This window comes from Lynx canadensis, chromosome B4 (assembly GCF_007474595.2).
Source record: "Lynx canadensis isolate LIC74 chromosome B4, mLynCan4.pri.v2, whole genome shotgun sequence".
NCBI lineage: Eukaryota > Metazoa > Chordata > Mammalia > Carnivora > Felidae > Lynx > Lynx canadensis.
In genome coordinates, this window is record NC_044309.1 from 36,478,813 (window position 1) to 36,497,653 (window position 18,841).

Here is an 18,841-nt window from a genome sequence, read left to right on the forward strand (position 1 = left end):
AGCCTGTTTCCGATTCTGTGTCTCCCTCTCTCTCTGCCCCTCCCCCGTTCATGCTCTGTCTCTCTCTGTCCCAAAAATAAATAAACGTTGAAAAAAAAAAAAAAAAAAGAAAAGATCAATGAAATCAGAAGCTGGTTCTTTGAAAGAATTAACAAAAATTGATAAACCACTAGCCACTTTGATCCAAAAAAAAAAAAAGAAAAAAAAAAAAGGAAAGGACCCAAATAAATAAAATCAAGAATGAAAGAGGAGAGATCACAAGCAACAGAAATACAAACAGTAATAAGAGAATATTATGAGCAATTATATGCCAATAAAATGGGCAATCTGGAAGAAATGGACAAATTCTTAGAAACAAAAACTACCAAAATTGAAACAGGAAGAAATAGAAAATTTAAACAGACCCGTAACCAGGAAAGAAATCAAATTAGTAATCAAAAATCTCCCAAAAACCAAGAGTCCATGGCCAGATGGTTTTCCAGGGGAATTCTACCAAATATTTAAAGAAGAGTTAACACTTATTCTCTTCAAGCTGTTCCAAAAAATAGAAATGGAAGGAAAACTTCCAAACTCTTTCTATGAAGCCAGCATTACCTTGATTCCAAAACCAGACAGGACCCCACTAAAAAGGACAACTATAGACCAATTTTCCTGATGAACATGGATGCAAAAATCCTCAACAAGATATTAGTCAACCAGCTCCAAAAATACATTAAAAAAATTATTCACCAAGACCAAGTGGGATTTATACCTAGGATGCAGGGCTGGTTCAATATCCGCAAAACAATCAATGTGATGCATCACATCAATAAAGAAAGGACAAGAACCACGTGATCCTCTCAACAGATGCAGAGAAAGCATTTGACAAATTACAGCATCCTTTCTTGATAAAAACACTCAAGAAAGTAGGGATAGAAGGAACATACCTCAAGATCATAAAAGCCATATATGAAAGACCTATCAAAAAAAAACACCAGCATTCTTCACAGAGCTAGAATAAACAATCCTAAAATTTGTATGGAACCAGAAAAGGCCCCGAAGAGCCAAAGCAATCTTGAAAAAGAAAACCAAAGCAAGAGACATCACAATCCCAGACTTCAAGCTGTATTACAAAGCTGTAATCATCAAGACAGTATGGTACTGGCACAAAAACAGACACTCATATCAATGGAACAGAATAGAGAACCCAGAAACAGACCCACAAACATATGACCTACTAATCTTTGACAAAGAAGGAAGGAATATCCAATGGGATAAAGACAGTCTCTTCAGCAAGTGGTGCCGGGAAAAACTGGACAGCGACATGCAGAAAAATGAACCTGGACCACTTTCTTACACCATTCACAAAAACAAACTCAAAATGGATGAAAGACCTAAATGCAAGACAGGAAGCCATCAAAATCCTCATGGAGAAAGCAGGCAAAAATCTCTTTGATCTTGGCCACAGCAACTTCTTACTCAACACGTCTCCAGAGGCAAAGGAAACAAAAGCAAAAATGAACTACAGGGACCTCATCAAAATAAAAATGTTCTGCACAATGAAGGAAACAATTGGCAAAACTAAAAGGCAACCAGCAGAATGGGAGAAGATATCTGCACATGACATATCAGATAAAAGGTTAGTATCCAAAATCTATAGAGAACTTATCAAACTCAACACCCAAAAATCAAATAATCCAGTGAAGAAATAGGCAAAAGACATGCATAGACACTTCTCCAAAGAAGTGTCCAGATGGCCAACTGACACATGAAAAAATGCTCAACATCACAGAAATACAAATCAAAACCACAATGAGATACCACCTCACACCTGTCAGAATGGCTAACATGAACAACTCAGGCAATAATAGATGATGGGGAGGATGCACAGAGACAGGATCTCCTTTGCACTGCTGTTGGGAATGCACACTGGTGCAGCCACTCTGGAAAACAGTATGGAGGTTCCTCAAAAAATTAAAAATAGAACTACCCTACAACCCAGCAATTGCACTACTAGGGATTTATCCACGGGATACAGGTGTGTTGTTTCAAAGGGACACATGCACCCCAATGTTTACAGCAGCACTATCAACTATAGCCAAAGTATGGAAAGAGCTCAAATGTCCATTGATGGATAAATGGATAAATTTACACACACACACACACACACACACACACACATATACACACACACACAATGGAGTATTACTCGGCATTCAAAAAGAATGAAACCTTGCCATTTGCAACTACGTGGATGGAACTAGAGGGCATTATGATAAGTGAAATTAGTCAGAGAGGGACAAATATACAACTTCACTCATGTGAAGACTTTCAGATACAAAACAGATGAACATAAGGGAAGGGATGCAAAAATAATAGAAAAACAGGGAGGGAGACAAAACATAAGAGACTCTTAAACACAGAGAATAAACAGAGGGTTACTGGAAGGGTTGTGGCAGGGGGGATGGGCTAAATGGGTATGGAGCATTAAGGAATCTACTCCTGAAATCATTGTTGCACTATATGCTAACTTGGATGTAAATTAAAAAAATTAATTAAATTTAAAAAAAAGAGAAATTCCCAAAGAACATGCCACCAAAGTTACAGACTCACACTAAATTGCTCTCAGACATTGTTTGTTTTATTCTCCACATAATTTTGTTAGAGTGAGCATTTAGTAAAACCAAATTAAGCAGACAGAAATAAAAGTTTGTATACATAATTTTGAAAGTGGCTAAATATAGTCTTCTCTAATTTGAGATTATCAATTTAAGAAGTATTTTGCTAAATAAAAAACAATTTCTAAAACCGAAAGAAAGAAAGAAAGAAAGAAAGAAAGAAAGAAAGAAAGAAAGACAGACAGACATGTTAAAAAAATTTGTTTAAGGTCAAAATCTATCACTCTTTAAAGTAGTTGTCTGATTGAGGGCAAAAATCTCTTGTATAATGCCCTTTCCAAAAGTGAAGGGACAAGGTCTGTTCCAGGCATTCAGGTGGGGATGAAGGAAGAGAAGAGACAAAGAAAGAGAGGACTAAAACGAAGGTAACAAAGGACTGAGAGCTGTGTGCACATATCTGAAGACATCAGCATAGTAGAATAATTTGTAACTGCTTTAACTGGTATCCTTGAAGTACTGCCTTATTTAAAAGAACCAAAATTGTCATAACAATTTAATCACCCCTGATTTGAGGCACTAAGTAAAACAGTGAGGAAGTTAATTTTTGATTCATAAAGTATTAGGTAAATAAAGACCGCTCAACCTTGGTCAAGGTCCCTAACCTGTGTCTGTCTTAACACTTCCAGTGCTTGTTTAACTTCTCAAAACTTTAAATCTTTTCAAAATGGTTGCTTCTACTATAGAAACATTTTTAAAAGAAAAAAAGGAGGAAATAAGTTTGTAAATAACTGTAACAGTTTGAAATCTTTGGGTGTTAAATTACAGAAAATCTTGTTTCAAAATAGCTTAAACTTTTTCTAATTTTTTTAAGTTTATTTCGAGAGAGAGTATGTAAACGAGGAAGGGGCAGAGAGAGGGAGAGACAGAATCCAAAGCTGTTAGCTCAGAGCCTGACACAGGGCTTGAACTCATGAACCATGAGATCATGACCTGAGCTGAGATCAAGAAGAGTTGGATGCTTAGCCAACTGAGCCACCCAGAGTAAAACCCCAAAATAGCTTAAAATTTATGAAAATATACTCTCTCACAAAACGTAAGTCTAGTTTCAGAAATACTCCTAAAGTGAGTTCAGGAATATTACTGAATTGAAGATGGCAGAAACAAATGAAAAGATATAATATGCTCACGGCTGAAAGAATATTGTTAAAATGTCCGTACTATCCAAAGCCATCTATATTCAATGCAATCCCTATCAAAATACCAATATATTTTGCACAAAACTAGAATAATCCTAAATTTTGTAAGAAGCCACAAAAGACCCTCAATAGCAAAAGCAATCTTGAAAAAGAAACACAAAGAGAGGTATCACAATCCCAGATTTTAAACTCTACTTCAAAGCTAACCAAACCAGTATGGCACAGGAACAAAAACAGACACACAGGTCAATGAAACAAGATAAAGATCCATGAAATAAACCCACACTTGTACAATCTACAACAAAGGACGCAAGAATACAAATAGGGAAAAGACAGTCTCTTCAGTAAATGATGTTGAGAACACTAAAGAGCTACACAAAAAAGAGTAAAACCACTTTCTTTCGCCATATTAAAAAAAAAAAAAAACTCAAAATGGATTAAAAACCTAATGGTCTGACCTGAAACCATAAAACTCCTAAAAGAAAATATAAACCATAAGTATTCTGACATCAGTTTTAGCAGTATTTTTTTTTTCTGGATATTTCTCCTCAAGTAAGGAAAACAAAAACAAAAATAAACTATTGGGACTATATCAAATCAAACAGCTTTACACAGCAAAGGAAACCATCAACAAAATGAAAGGCAACCTACTGAATAGGAGAAGATACATGCAAAAGATATATCTGATAAGGGGTTACTATCGAAAACATATAAAAAATTCATAGAACTCAACAACAACAACAAAATGATTAAAGGAGCACCTGGGTGGCTCAGTCAGTTAAGCCTTCGACTTCGGCTCAGGTCATGATCTCGCAGTTGGTGAGTTTGAGCCCCGCGTTGGGCTCTGTGCTAACAGCTCAGAGCCTGGAAAATGCTTCGGATTCTGTGTCTCCCTCTCTCTGTCTGCCCCTCCCCCGCTTGTGCTCTGTCTCTCAAAAATAAATAAACGTTAAAAAAAAATGATTAGAAAATGGGCAGAGGATGGAATAGACATGTTTCCAAAGAAGACACAAAGACGGCCAACTGACAAAAGATGCTTAATACCATGAATCGTCCAGGAAATGCAAATCAAAACCACAGTGAGATATAACCTCCCATCAGTCATAATAGCTAGTATCAAGAAAGACAAGATATAACAAGTGTTGGTGAAGACATGGAGAAAAGAGAACCCTAATGCACTACTGGTGGGAAAGTAAACTGGTGCAGCCACCAAGGAAAACAGTATGAAGGTTGCTCAAAAAAATTAAAAATAGAAATACCATAAGATATCCATTTCTGGGTATTCACCCAAAGAAAGCAAAAAAAAAAAAAATTCAGAAAGATATATGCACCCCTATGTTTGATGATGCATTATTTACAGTAGCCACAATATGGGAACAACCTAAGTGTCCATCAATAGATGGATGAATATGATGTTGTATATATATTTATAATGGAATATCACTCATTCATAAAAAAGAATGAAATCTTGCCATCTGGGACAACTGGATAGACCTAGATGGTACTATGCTAAGTGAAATAAGTCAAATAGAAAAAGACAAATACCATAACAAAAAAACAAAACAAATACCAAAAACAAAACAAACAAAAAAAGAAACAGACACATAAATAAGAGAACAGACTGGTGGTTGTTACAAGCAGGGGCAGGGATGGGGGGAGGAGGAATGGGAGAAATAGGTAAAAGTGAAAAAGAGGTACAAACTTCCAGCATAAAAGAATTAAGTCATGGGGATGAAAATCACAGCATAGAGAATACAGTCAGTAATATTATGATAACTTTGGTGACAGACAGTAACTACACTTATTGTGGTGAGCATTTCATAATGTATATATAAACATCAAATCATTATGTTGTCTACCTGAAACTAATATAATATTGTATGTCAACTCTACTTCAATTAAAATATATACACACACAAAGAAAAACTAATTCATAGACACAGAGAACAGATTAAGTGGTTGCCAGAGTTATGGGTTGAGGATGGGTGAAGATTGTCAAAAGGTATAAACTTTCTGGGGATGTCATGTACATGAGTATAGTTAACAATACTGTAGGGTGTATTTGAAAGCTGCTAGGAGAATAGATCCTAAAAGTTCTCATTACATGAAAAAAAAACTCTGACTTTTTGCAGATGTTAACCACAGTTATTGTGATTATTTTGCAATCTATACAAATATTGAATCATTATGTTGTATACCTGAAATTAATATAATGTCATATGCCAACTAGACTTCAATAAAAACAATTTCTTTAATTAAAAAAAAATTTTGAACAATTATTGCAGAAGTCTGAAAAGATAGTAAACCAGAAATCTGAAAAGATATTAAATCAGAGTTCTATCACTCTACAATTACTCTTCTCTCAATATTTTAAACATTATGCCAAGATAAGCCTCTCCATTATAAATCTAAATATAAACTCTAATATAATCACTTTAGAAAAGAAATTCTCAATTACAATCAGGGTTTCTAAGGCTAATCTAAATTGATCTACTTACATAAGGACAGGTAAAGCTCTAGGGCTTTTTAATTATTATGTTTTTTTCTCCCTTAAATTGAGCTATAAAGGCTATCCAAAATCACTAGGTGAAAACTTTTTTAGATGTCAACTTGGCTAGCCTAAAGTGCTTAGTTACTTAACCAAACACTAATTTAGATGTTGCTATGAAAGTTACAATTCATCTTCTAAAAATAATAATAATCAATGAATCAATCAATCTTCTAATCCATTTAAGCAAAGGAGATTATCCCAGATAATGAATAGGCATAACTGAATCCTTTGGAAGGCTCCTAAAAACAGGGCTGAGGTTTTCCTAAGAGAGAAAAAAAATTCTACCTGTGGACTTGGCTGAATTTTTGCCCATGCCATGGGATTTCTATCTTGATGCTGATGTTCTCTTCCTGTCACCTTGCCATCCAGATTTCAGACTTCCTTTGCCAAGTCCCACACAATCATGCAAAACAACTCCTTGCAATAAATCTTTTAAATCTCCTTGTATAAACGATATATAAATATATATAGATATATAGATATATATAAATGAGATTATATATCTCTCTATATATCATTTATACAAGGAGATTTAAAAGATTTATTGTAAGGAGTTGTTTATATAGATATACAGATATATATATATACCCTACTAGTTCTGCCTCTGGTTGAACTCCCAATTTATATACACCACAGTTTAGAATATTAATTTAGAAGTAGTATCTCTTACACTTAATTGGGAAGATATTTTGTATGTGCAAATATATGGGTGGCCTTACATAATCCTTTTAAAAACTGCAGTAGGTCAACAGAACAACAGTGGTACAACACTGAATCATCCTCTACAGGAGCTACTATTGTTCTACAAGAGCAATGTAGGGGACTATTCATTTTTATCTAGGTCACAAAGAAAAGGCCTAGGAATTCTTTATGATTTAATCTAAACCTTTTAACACTGGAGATTTTTACATAAATACTAGGAAATTTGCAAAGAACACTAAGAATTTTCTCTAGTTCAATGATCATAACAGTCCACTTTTTTTTTTTTTTTTTGCATTTAGAAGGTTGCTGAACACCCTTAAGAAATGAATTCTATATCCTGAATTATGTGTGGAACTACCATCACATTAAGGGGCCACAACTTAAAGGGCATGTCAGCATTGGAACAACCACATACAAGATGGGCTAGAAACAAAGACAAAGACAATCATAATCAACAATATCTGAATCTTACCACAGAGAACACATACTTTATCCTCAAAACAATGTCCCAAGAGGTACAGTTCAACTGACCTATACTGGCTGTTCTTTAATTCTGATCAAGCAAAATTCCCAGCAAGCCTCAGCAGTAGCAAAAGCAGCAGTAGCAATTCAGTTTATTACAGAACTGTAGCCTTACATAACACTCACTTTCCCAGGAAGTCCCAAACAAACCCCCCTGACGGTGCAGGGACAGAAACCTGGTGTGGAAGGTACAAATTGCGGGAGACTGGCTTTCTGAGAAACAGCATGGCCAAGAGGGAACACACATAAAAAACACACAGAGACCAAAATCCCAATGGATTAGGACCATGATAAGACAAATCAAAAGAAAGGTGAAGAAATTCAAATGATAAATTATGGGGAGACAGACACCCACATATAGGAAATAGTGGAATGGCAACACAAGAAGCAAATGGTTAGTAAGAAACACAGCAGCCACACACATGCATCTCAGTACTAAATATGGGAACAAAAGGCATAAATAATATAATCCTGACTCTCTTTGACTATTATTCAAATCTTAAACTGTATTACTGAACAAGAAATTATAAAGCCAGTAACAAAAAGTGAGTTTTAAAAACTTCCTTTTTTTGGTAGCCAAGAAACTTGTGTCAAATCCTAAAACAAAATTACAGTGCTACCTGGCGAGAGGATAAAACTGTAGTGCTTTTCAACCTTTTAAGTTACATTCTGTGGAAAGCACAGATCATTCACAAGTTTCTCAAAATGTGAGAAATACGGTGGATAATGAAAGCTATTTGTTGTGCTTTGAGTCTGAAATATAAATTTAATCCTATTTCTTACTCTCTTTCAAGTCACACCCATCTCCAAAAATCAGCATTAGATCCAAAAATGAATCAAAGTTTCTCCAAGCAAGCTGTCTGAAATAACAAGCAATAATTTCAATGTAGATATCTAATACAAGAAAACAAATGGAAAAATGAAACTTTATCAAGGAATTTCTTTTCTGAAATACTAAAATATTTAGTGGGAAGTCACTAATCCATCAAAAGTATTGTATTTTAAAACCTATGCAGTACTGCTGCTGATTTCAGGCCAACACAGAGCAGGGAGGCATGTATCCATGTGAGTATGTAAATGTGTGTGTGTCCTGGGGGGGAAAGTGCAGTGCAAACACGAAAAAAGGCACATAATCTCATCTTGAGACTCTAGTAATTTCTTAATTCTGACCTGAAGAATTCTATCCATTCATCTTATCCAGAACCAGAAATACAAATAGAATTAATATCAAAGCAAAAGGAATCTAGAGAGTATGCAACCAGCTATGTTATTAACACTTTCAGTATAGTGAAGAAAAATTGTGAGGATTAAACTTTATTGTTTTGGTTTCTTGAAACTCAAAACTCTATGGGTACAGAATAGGAGAAAAATTAATTCTAGGGGAGTATTAAGTCTACCAGTCACCCATAAATTTTAAACTTAATACAATTTATGAAAGTTGTCTCAGATTTCCCAACCTTCAAGAACATGAAAATAAAATATTCCTAGAAATCAGCTCCAAGAAGCTACAGAGGTTAGTGACTTCACTCTGTCACTGTCATCTCTTGACTATTTAAAAGAACATGGGTGGTTAATGAAGTTCTACTAGAAGAACTGCTTCTATGTACATGTAAATTTATGTTAAATACATGCTGTAAAAGAAGAGGTCAAAAAACAAATACTTAATCTTTAGTATAAAACACTCTAATTAGAGGGAGAAATAAAAGAGCTGTCTAGCTAGATCTATAAGCACAGCTCATTTTAAAGAATTCATCTACTTTACTATGTAGATAAAGTAATTAAAAAGCAAGTAGCTATTTGTACTCTACTGATTAGCCAGTAGAAAACTTCAATTTCTCAATCAATAAATACTTCCTCACTTTCCAATTAATGATGCTGATGTCCGGAGCTTCCTAATATATTTCCATCCTATGTCACCTTTTAGATGTTGCAGCAATGAATTTACAATGACTTATAATAAAAAGCAGATTAAAAAAAATAACATAAGCACTCAAGAACCTAAATTCCAAGAGGCAGATACACTGAAAAAGTACACCCCCAAAAGTATACAGTTTTAAAAACATACTTTAATCTTTCTAACATAGAGAGTCCACCATTCAGCTTCCCTTTCCTTACCTTTCCAACTCTGCAATCTTCTTATCTTTGTCATTCTTCTCATTTTCCACTTCTTTCAAGATTTCCAAGAGGCGGTCAACTTCTGCCTGGGCCTTGCTAGATTCATCTTTGTACCTGGCAGTCTCTCTCTCCAATTGCTGTATTCGGTCATTCATCTCTGGACTGGCTCTGGCTTCCAATGTTGCCTCATGTGCCTACAAAGAAAAGTGTTCAAATTCCATGATTCACATATAGTGGCAGTGAACACTACAGTTCCAAAGCACTATCTACATTTCAAATTATTTATTTTTTAATGTTTATTTTTCAGAGACAGAGCGTGAGCCGGGGAGGGGCAGAGGGAGAGGGAGACACAGAATCTGAAGCAGGCTCCAGGCTCTGAGCTGTCAGCACAGAGCCCAACACGGGGTCTCAAACTCATGAACTGGAAGGTCATGACCTGAGCCAGAGTCAGACACTTAACTGACTGAGCCACCCAGGAACCCCTACATTCCAATTTAAACATAGCATTATCAAATATCTAATAGCTCATCTTCAATTTATAAAGTTTTTCTCTGCTTAAATATTATATAAATAAAATATTAGTAATAAGTTGAGAAATAGTTATCATGAATTTCAAACAGGTTTGGGTTTATATGTACTACTGTACATCTCTGAATATTTATTAGGCCAAAAATCATCACAAGACAAGAGATTTTTCTGAGTCTAGTGATACAAACAAGGCATTAGACTACTATTGACCTCTCCAAGATAATTTCTCCAATCTCTCAAAACGGCATCACCAGAGATCCAGTGCTGATGTTACTATAACCACTGCCAATGCTGAGATCAAATTCGCACTTGACCCTTACTTTCCTTCCCTTTTCCTATATACTGCTTTATCAAACATGTATGAATCACATAGAGCATACAGAATCACATAGATTCTGCAGATGAAATACTTCCATGAAAATGAAGTTAGGTTAAGAAAATGGCTATCCACACATAGGTACCTTCCTAAGACAAGAATTCAGGGTTTTACAAAGTAACATGGAACAAGCAAAGTTAGAAGTCAACGATCACCTTCAGAACCAAGAAGAAAACTTTTATTCAGAATCCTGTTGCAAATGCCAACTAATAACTCCAATGCATTTTGGAATGCAAAGCAATTTCAATAATTAAAAACTAATTATCAAGTCTTCAATTTTCCTTCTGAATATGTATAATGTATTTAATGAAAAGGTCATGGTGAAGATGTTTCATTTTCCCTTATTTAACAGACAATAGAATATACTCAGTTCTCTAAAAAGGTTTGAAAAAATACTAAAGGAGTAAATATATGTTGTTAAGAAATAATCTGGAAAGTTCTGAAAACTAACTTGAGAAACGTTTCCACAAATTGGGCTAAATGCTTTGTCAAAGCAAAAGCTGTACTTCTAAGATTAAAATCCTGACAATAATTTTTGTTTCAGGTGTAACCAGTTTTAAAAATCCAGTTACTAACAGTGGCCTTTAAAAAAGAGTCCACTGGAGTACTTGGGTGGCTCAGTCAGTTAAGTGTCCGACTTTGACTCAGGTCATGATCTCACCGTTCATGAGTTTGAGCCCCATGTCGGGCTCTGTGCTGACAGTTTGGAGCCTTGGAACCTGCTTCAGATTCTGTCTCTGTCACTCTCTGCTCCTCCCTTGCTTGTGTTCTTTTTCAAAAATAAACAAACACTAAAAAAAAAAACAAAAATGTTCACTGGAAGATGTATTTTAATGTGTTAGCAAAATTCTACCTTAAACTGGTGGTGTTAAAAGCCACAAGATAAAATCTAGCATAAAGATAGGTAGGGCGCCTGGGTGGCTCAGTTGGTTAGGTATCTAGCTCTTGATTTCAGCTCAGGTCATGATCTCACGGTTTGTGGGAATGAGCCCCTTGTGGGGCTCGGCACTGACAGCACAGAGCTTGCTTGGGATTCTCTCTCTCCCTCTCTCCCCGTCCCCTGTTCACGCTGTGCTCTCTCTCAAAATAAATAAGCATTTATAAATAAATAAACAAATAAATACAATGAAAAGAAAGGAGGAAAGAGAGGCAACTCTGAATCAATTAATCATTAAGAATAAAACAAGGCAATGGGGACACCTGAGTGGCTCAGTCAGCTGAGCGTCCGACTTGGGCTCAGGTCATGATCTCACTGTTGACAAGTTCGAGCCCCCTGTCAGGCTCTGTGCTGACAGCTCAGAGCCTGGAGCCTGCTTTGGATTCTGTGTCTCCCTCTCTCTGCTCCTCCCCCACTCATGCTAGGTCTCTCTTGTCTCAAAAATAAACAAACAAAAAAAAAAAAAAGAAGAAGAAAACAAGGCAAAAGCAGCAGAAATGCAAACACATCTCAAAGCCTGGGGTGGGGGGGGGGGAATTTTGATCTCAGAAACTTTCCCACTTTGTATTTACTCCAAATCTATACTTTCTATGCTTCAGAAAGGAGTCATTTTAGAAAGTCTACAGAATTCCTACTTGAGGAAGGGAGAGAGAAGGTCTTGTGCATTCACTTTTTTTTAGAGTAGTAAAAAAACCTCTCATACAAAATACAGAAAAAAACATCTACCTAGGCTTTATGGCACTACTCTGTCATGTCACTTACTGGTCTCAATGGGTAGCTTAAAACTATTTTCAGGACCGAAAAGGAAGAAGAGTCAGGAAGAAAAGAAGAGAAAAAGGTAGAATGAAATGGTATAAGAACAGAACAAGCAAGAGAAAAAAAAAGTAAAAGGTTAAAAAATATAATTTAAAAAATTAACAATAAAAAAATTCTCTAGGAAGAGAGATTTCTTCCCAGAGGAGAAAAAAAAAGAAGTTAGCACTTTTTTACAATTCTGATAATTCAGAAGTTGAATTTCAAGACTGTTCTTAATAATTTTAAGGTCATTATCTCATGCTGAAGACATAAAATACCCAAATTCATATCTAGGATATAAATTCCTAAGCTAGAAGTAAAAAATGTCTTGAATTTATCATTATCTCAAGATTAGTTCCCTTCTACTACAAACAAAATAGAGAAATTTCTTTGAAAATTTCAATAATAATCAGAGCCTTATGAATAAATATAAGTTAGAACTCCAACCTTATGCCACTTACGGTTTTTAGCAAGAAAATGCGCCAAATATCACTTCATATCAACCTACAAATAAATGTGGGTTCATTTCTGAATTTTCTATTCTGTTCCAGAGCATGAATGGAAGTGGAGCAGAGAGAGAGAGAAGAAGACACGGAATCCAAAGCAGGCTCCAGGCTCTGAGCTGTCTGCACAGAGTCCGACGTGGGGCTTGAACCCATGAACCATGAGATCATGACCTGAGCCAAAGTCAGACACTTAACCAACTGAGCCACCCAAGCACCCTTCAGAAAATAGATTTTAAAAGTTTCCACAACCGGGGTGCCTAGGTGGCTCAGTCAGTTAAGTGTCCAACTTCAGCTCAGGTTGTGATCTCACGGCTCATGAGTTTGACCCCCACATCGGGCTCCCTGCTGTCAGCATAGAACCAGCTTCAGATCCTCTGTCCCTCTCTCTTTCTCTGCCCCTCCCCCTTTTGAGAGCACTCATGCATGCTCTCTCTCAAAAATAAACAAACATTTAAAAAAGTTCCCACAACCAAAAAATAAAATAAGCTGTATCTATGTAAAAAAATAAAAATAAACCTACTAATAAGCTATAAAACAACAACAAAACGTTAACACAAAAGACAAAGATAACAAAACCCTAGGCCTAATAAGCTACTAAGAAGAATTAAAACTGTAGCAAATTAAAAAATATATATATATGACAATATTTGGTTCTATTTATTTTAGATGAAATTGACATATTAGTTTCAGGCATACACCACAATGATTTGACTATGTACAGCATATTGTGAAATGGTCACAATGTACCTAATTAACATCTACTACCACAAACTTACGAATAATTTTCTTCTTGTGATGAGAACTTTTAAGATCTACTTGCTCTCAGCAACTTTCAAATATACAAAAAAGTATTATTAACTACAGTCACCATGCTGCATATTACATCTTCAGGACTTATTTATTTTGTAACTGTAGGTTTTTACCTTTTGAATCCCTTCCCCATTTCACCGATACACCACCACTTCCCACCCCCGGCAACCACCAATCTGTTCTCTGTATCTATGGGTTCAGGTTTTTGTTTTTGTTTTTACATTCCACATGTAAGTGATATCATGTGGTATTTGTCTCTGTTTCACTGCTCTGCTTTTAAAATGTGCAAGGGAAGTATTTATTACGAGAATGAGATAAAAATTGTTCTGAGTCTTACATTTTATTGCCTAACTCTTATCTCAATCATACATTGGAAATACTCATTTACTCTAAGACATATTTTAAGTCAAAATTGTCTTTTTTTCCTTTCTTGAGAAGTAATTTCCAACGTAAATTAATGACTTTAGAAACACTTTGACAATATATAAAGTATTCAAGTTCATCTGACATCTAGTAGAACTAAAAAAGCTACATAAGACATGTATATTGTTAACTCAGACCTCTGTGATATACTCTCAAATCCCCTGGGAGAGGTAACCTACTGATTCCATAAATATTTATGTATTAATTACTAAAACTAAATCTGATTCCCAAATATAGGCAATAATTGTATTTTTATTGCACGTTTATTTTAGATGTTATTCTAAATGGCAAAACTCACATATATATCTTCATAAAACAAGAATGAGTAAGTCTGTTCTATATGGAAAACAGCTATAAATTCAGCTCCAAAATGTAAAACACTTGGAAGTCACCACTACCATTCTTAAAATAAGAAAAAACTAAAAAACTGAATATGAGTTACTTTTCTTGGACCTATCAGAGAACTGAGGGCAAAGGGCAAACTACAACTCCAAAATCAAGAGACACAGGCAAATCCAGGGGGTCACAGATGCAATCTACTTACCCGGAGCAAAGCTGTTGGCAGGAACACTTCAATTGGTAACTTTGAGGAAATACTAGAGGCTGAGTGTGGACAAGCATGAGAGTGAGAAAGCCCTAGAAGCTGCAGTTTCAGGGCAGACCCACCACTCTTTCACAGTCTTTACCCCCAGGAACCTCACCAAGTTCTCACAGTGAAGAGCTCGCAAAAATCCCCTTGTGGTTCTGGTAAGGGTGTGGAGGGGTAATAAATGCCCAAAGCATACTCTACCCAAAGGCAGACTCTCCAGGAGCAAAGATTTTAACAGAGTTTTATCCCACCTGGCAGATGGGCATTCCTCCCGTTCTAGCCCCCTCTAGCTAAGGAGAAAACCTTAGTGAAGGTCACAGCGAGGGACAGAGACTCATAAAAGACCAAGACTTAATCATCAGATTATAGAAAGTTTATCTTTTCCCACATCTTACCACCACAACAATAGGGTTCTAGTATGATAACAAAGGGTAACAGCTGAAAGAGCTACAAGATGCAGACTCTCTGAAGACAGAAGCACAAAGTCAACAGAGACAAGGACACTTAGAGGAGACTGAAGCCTCTGGCACCTACAGCTACAGCAAACATTAAATACAGCTCAACTTCTAGCCAGATTAAAACCTCACACATAAGCCTATTTACCTCAGTTTCTGCAGGTACAGTTTCTACCTGATACAGTTTCTCAGTTTCTACCTGATACAACATATCTGGCTTTCAACAAAAAAATTACAAGGTGTGATAAAAGACAAGAAAAGACACAGTCTGAAGAGATACAGTAAGCATCAAAATCAGACTCAGATATTTGACAGAAATGTTGGAATTAATCAGACTGGGAATTTAAGACAACTGATGAAAAGTTAAGGTCCCTAATGGGAAAAGAGACAATATTCAAGAACAAATGGGTGATATAATCAGAGAGGTGAACACTTTAAGAGTCAAAAGGAAATTCTAGGTATAAAAAACCTGTAAGAGAAATTAATGCCTTTGATGGACTCATTAGTAGGCTGGATTTGGCTGAAGAAAGAATCTGTAAGCATGAAGACAAGTCAATAGAAACTTCCCAAAACAAAAAGATTTTTAAAAATGAAATAAATAAATTAAAAACCAGTAGAACATCCAAGGAACTACAGAGTAATTTCAAAGGTGAAACATATAGATAATTGGAATACCAAAAGGAAAAAAAAGAAATATATTAAGGGCACCTGGGTGGCTCAGTCAGTTAAATGTCCGACTTTGGCTCAGGTCATGATCTCACGGCTCATATGAATTCAGGCCCCACGTGGGGCTCTGTGCTGACAGCTCAGAGCCTGGAGCCTGCTTTGCATTCTGTGACTCCCTGTCTCTCTGCCTCTCCCCTGCTCACTCGCTCGCTCTCTCTCTCTAAAAATGAACATTTAAAAAAATATTTTAGGGGCGCCTGGGTGGCGCAGTCGGTTAAGCGTCCAACTTCAGCCAGGTCACGATCTCGCGGTCCGGGAGTTCGAGCCCCGCGTCAGGCTCTGGGCTGATGGCTCAGAGCCTGGAGCCTGTTTCTGATTCTGTGTCTCCCTCTCTCTCTGCCCCTCCCCCGTTCATGCTCTGTCTCTCTCTGTCCCAAAAATAAATAAACGTTGAAAAAAAAATTTAAAAAAAAAAAATATTTTAAGCAATTATGGCTGAGAATTTTCCAAAATTAATGACATGCACCAAATCAGGAAGCTCAGAACACCAGGCAATATAAATACTCAGCATCTACATGTAAGCACATCATATTAAAACTGTAGAAAATGAAAGACAAAGAAAAAAGGTTAAAAGAAGTCAGAGGGGGAAAAAACACCTCACCAGCAGAGTAACAATGTTAAGAACTACAGTAGACTTCTCATCAGAAATCATGTAAGAAGACAACAGAGTGAAACCTTTAAAGTGTTAGGAAAAAAGCCCACCAACCTAGAATTCTATAACCATTTTTAATATCTTTCAAAAGTGAACAAGAAATAAAGACTTTCTTAGACAAACAAAAACTGAGAAGTTCATAGCCAGTAGACTTACCCTGCAAAAATATATTAAAAGAAGTGCTTCATGCAGAAGGAAAATTATATAGGTCAGAAACTCACATATACATATAGAAAGAAAGAGAACTGAAGAAAGAATAAAGCTAAAATTTCACCTTTTATTATTTTTATTCTTCATCTAAAAGGTAACGATTTTAAAGTAAGGATAGTAATGTATTGGGGTGATTATCACATATGGATAAATGAAATGAATGATAACAATGTCATCAGGGAAGGGAAGAAGGAATTGGGAGGATTCTGTTGTATGGTACCTGCACGACACAAAGTGGGATAACATTTTCTGAAAGTGAACTTTGATTAAAAATGTTTACTGTGTGATTTTTTTGATAGGACACCAGAAACACAGGCAACAAAAGCAAAAATAGAAGTAAAAAGCTTCTATATGAAAGTAAAAAGTAAAAAGCTCCATCAAAGTAAAAAGCTTCTATAAGAAAACTATCAACAAAATGAAAAGGCAACCTACAGAATAGGAGAAAACATTTTCAAAACTTATAGCTGACATATTCAAAATAAGTAAGGAACTCATACAACTTAATAGCACAAACACAAATAATCCCATTAAAATGGGTGAAAGACTTGAACAGATAGTTCTTCCAAAGAAGAGAGAAGACAAACTATGGCCAACAGGTACATGAAAAGTAGCTGAACATCACTAACCATCAAGGAAATGCAAATCAAAATCACAGTGAGATAACACGTAACACTTGTTAGAATGGCTATCATCAAAAAGACTAGAAATGAGAGTTGCCAAGACTATGGAGAAAAGGGAACCCTTGTACCCCACTGATGGGAATGCAGATTCATACAACCATTATGGAAAACAGTACAAAGCTTTCTCAGAAATTCTTAAATGGAGCTACTATATGATCCAGCAATCCCATCCCTGGATATATATCCAAAAGAAATGAAATCAGTGTCTCAAAGAGATATCTACACTCTCATGTTCACTGTAGCATTACTCACAAGAGCCAAGATATGGAAAGAATCTAAGTACCCATCAACAGATGAATGGATAAAGGAAATATGTGTCTCTGTGTGTGCATATACTATATATATATGATACATATATATCATATATATCATAAATATTATTTAATCATAAAAAAAATGATTTAATCATAAAAAGAAGGAAATCCTGCCATTTGTGACAATATGGATGAACCTGGAGGGCATTATGCTAAGTGAAACAAGCTGGACACAGAAAGACAAATACTGTATGATCTCACTTATACGTAAAATCTAAAAAAGGTGAACTCATAGAAGCAAACTAGAATGGTAGCTGTCAGGAGCTAGAGGGTAGAGAAATGAGGAGGTGTTGTCTACAGCCATACCACCCTGAACGTGCCTGATCTCGTCTGATCTCGGAAGCTAAGCAGGGTCGGGCCTGGTTAGTACTTGGATGGGAGAAATGAGGAGGTGTTGATCACAGGTTACAAACTTTCAGTTTTGAGTAAATTCTGAAGATCTAATGTATAGGATAGTGACTATACTTAATAATACTGTATTATATACTTGAAATTTGCTGAGAGTATATTTTAAAAGCGCTCTCACCACAAAAAAATAAAATAATAACTATGTGAGGTGATAAATGTGTTAACTAGCTTGACTGTGGTAACCATTTTGCAATGTATACATAAATCATCATGTAAACCTTAAATATATACAATTTTTATTTGTTAATTATATCTCAATAAAGTTGGGAAATAAGTAAAAAATGCATACTGCAAACTCTAGGGCAATCACTTGAAAAAACTGAAGAAATACAACTGATATGCTTAAAGGGGCAAGAAAAATGAATTACATAAAATGCTCAATTAAAACCAGAGAAGGTAGGAAAAGAGGTGAGAAAAGGCAAAAAACAAACAAAACAAATAAAAACTATACAAATAACCTCCTTGTTGGACTTGGGAACTGTGGAAGCAGTTTAAAAGGAAAATATCAGTAATGAACTAAAATGAAAAGAAACAATGATCCAGAATGAAACAAAGAAAAATATGAAAAGAAAAATGGCCATTACTAAAACAGATAATAAATCAAAGTAGAGGAAAGCCATCAGCCTCCTCTACCCAAAGATAACTTTATTTTTTCTCATAAACCTACAGATAAAGCCTAAGATATAAGAGGCCATGATAACAAGAAGAATAAAAGTAAACAAATAGAAAATGTGGGATTGTCACAAACA

At 35.6% G+C, this 18,841-nt stretch overlaps 1 protein-coding gene across 11 annotated transcripts in view; it reads right to left on the reverse strand.

Moving 5' to 3' along the window:
* ERC1 (ELKS/RAB6-interacting/CAST family member 1) overlaps nt 1–18,841 on the reverse strand; it is a 517,187-nt gene that overhangs the window by 316,282 nt on the left and 182,064 nt on the right. For all 11 annotated transcript variants that reach the window (XM_032593893.1, XM_030321381.2, XM_030321379.2 and 8 more), the window contains one exon: nt 9,684–9,877. In XM_032593893.1, the coding sequence (XP_032449784.1) occupies nt 9,684–9,877 (194 nt within the window). The remainder of the gene's footprint in view (nt 1–9,683; nt 9,878–18,841) is intronic.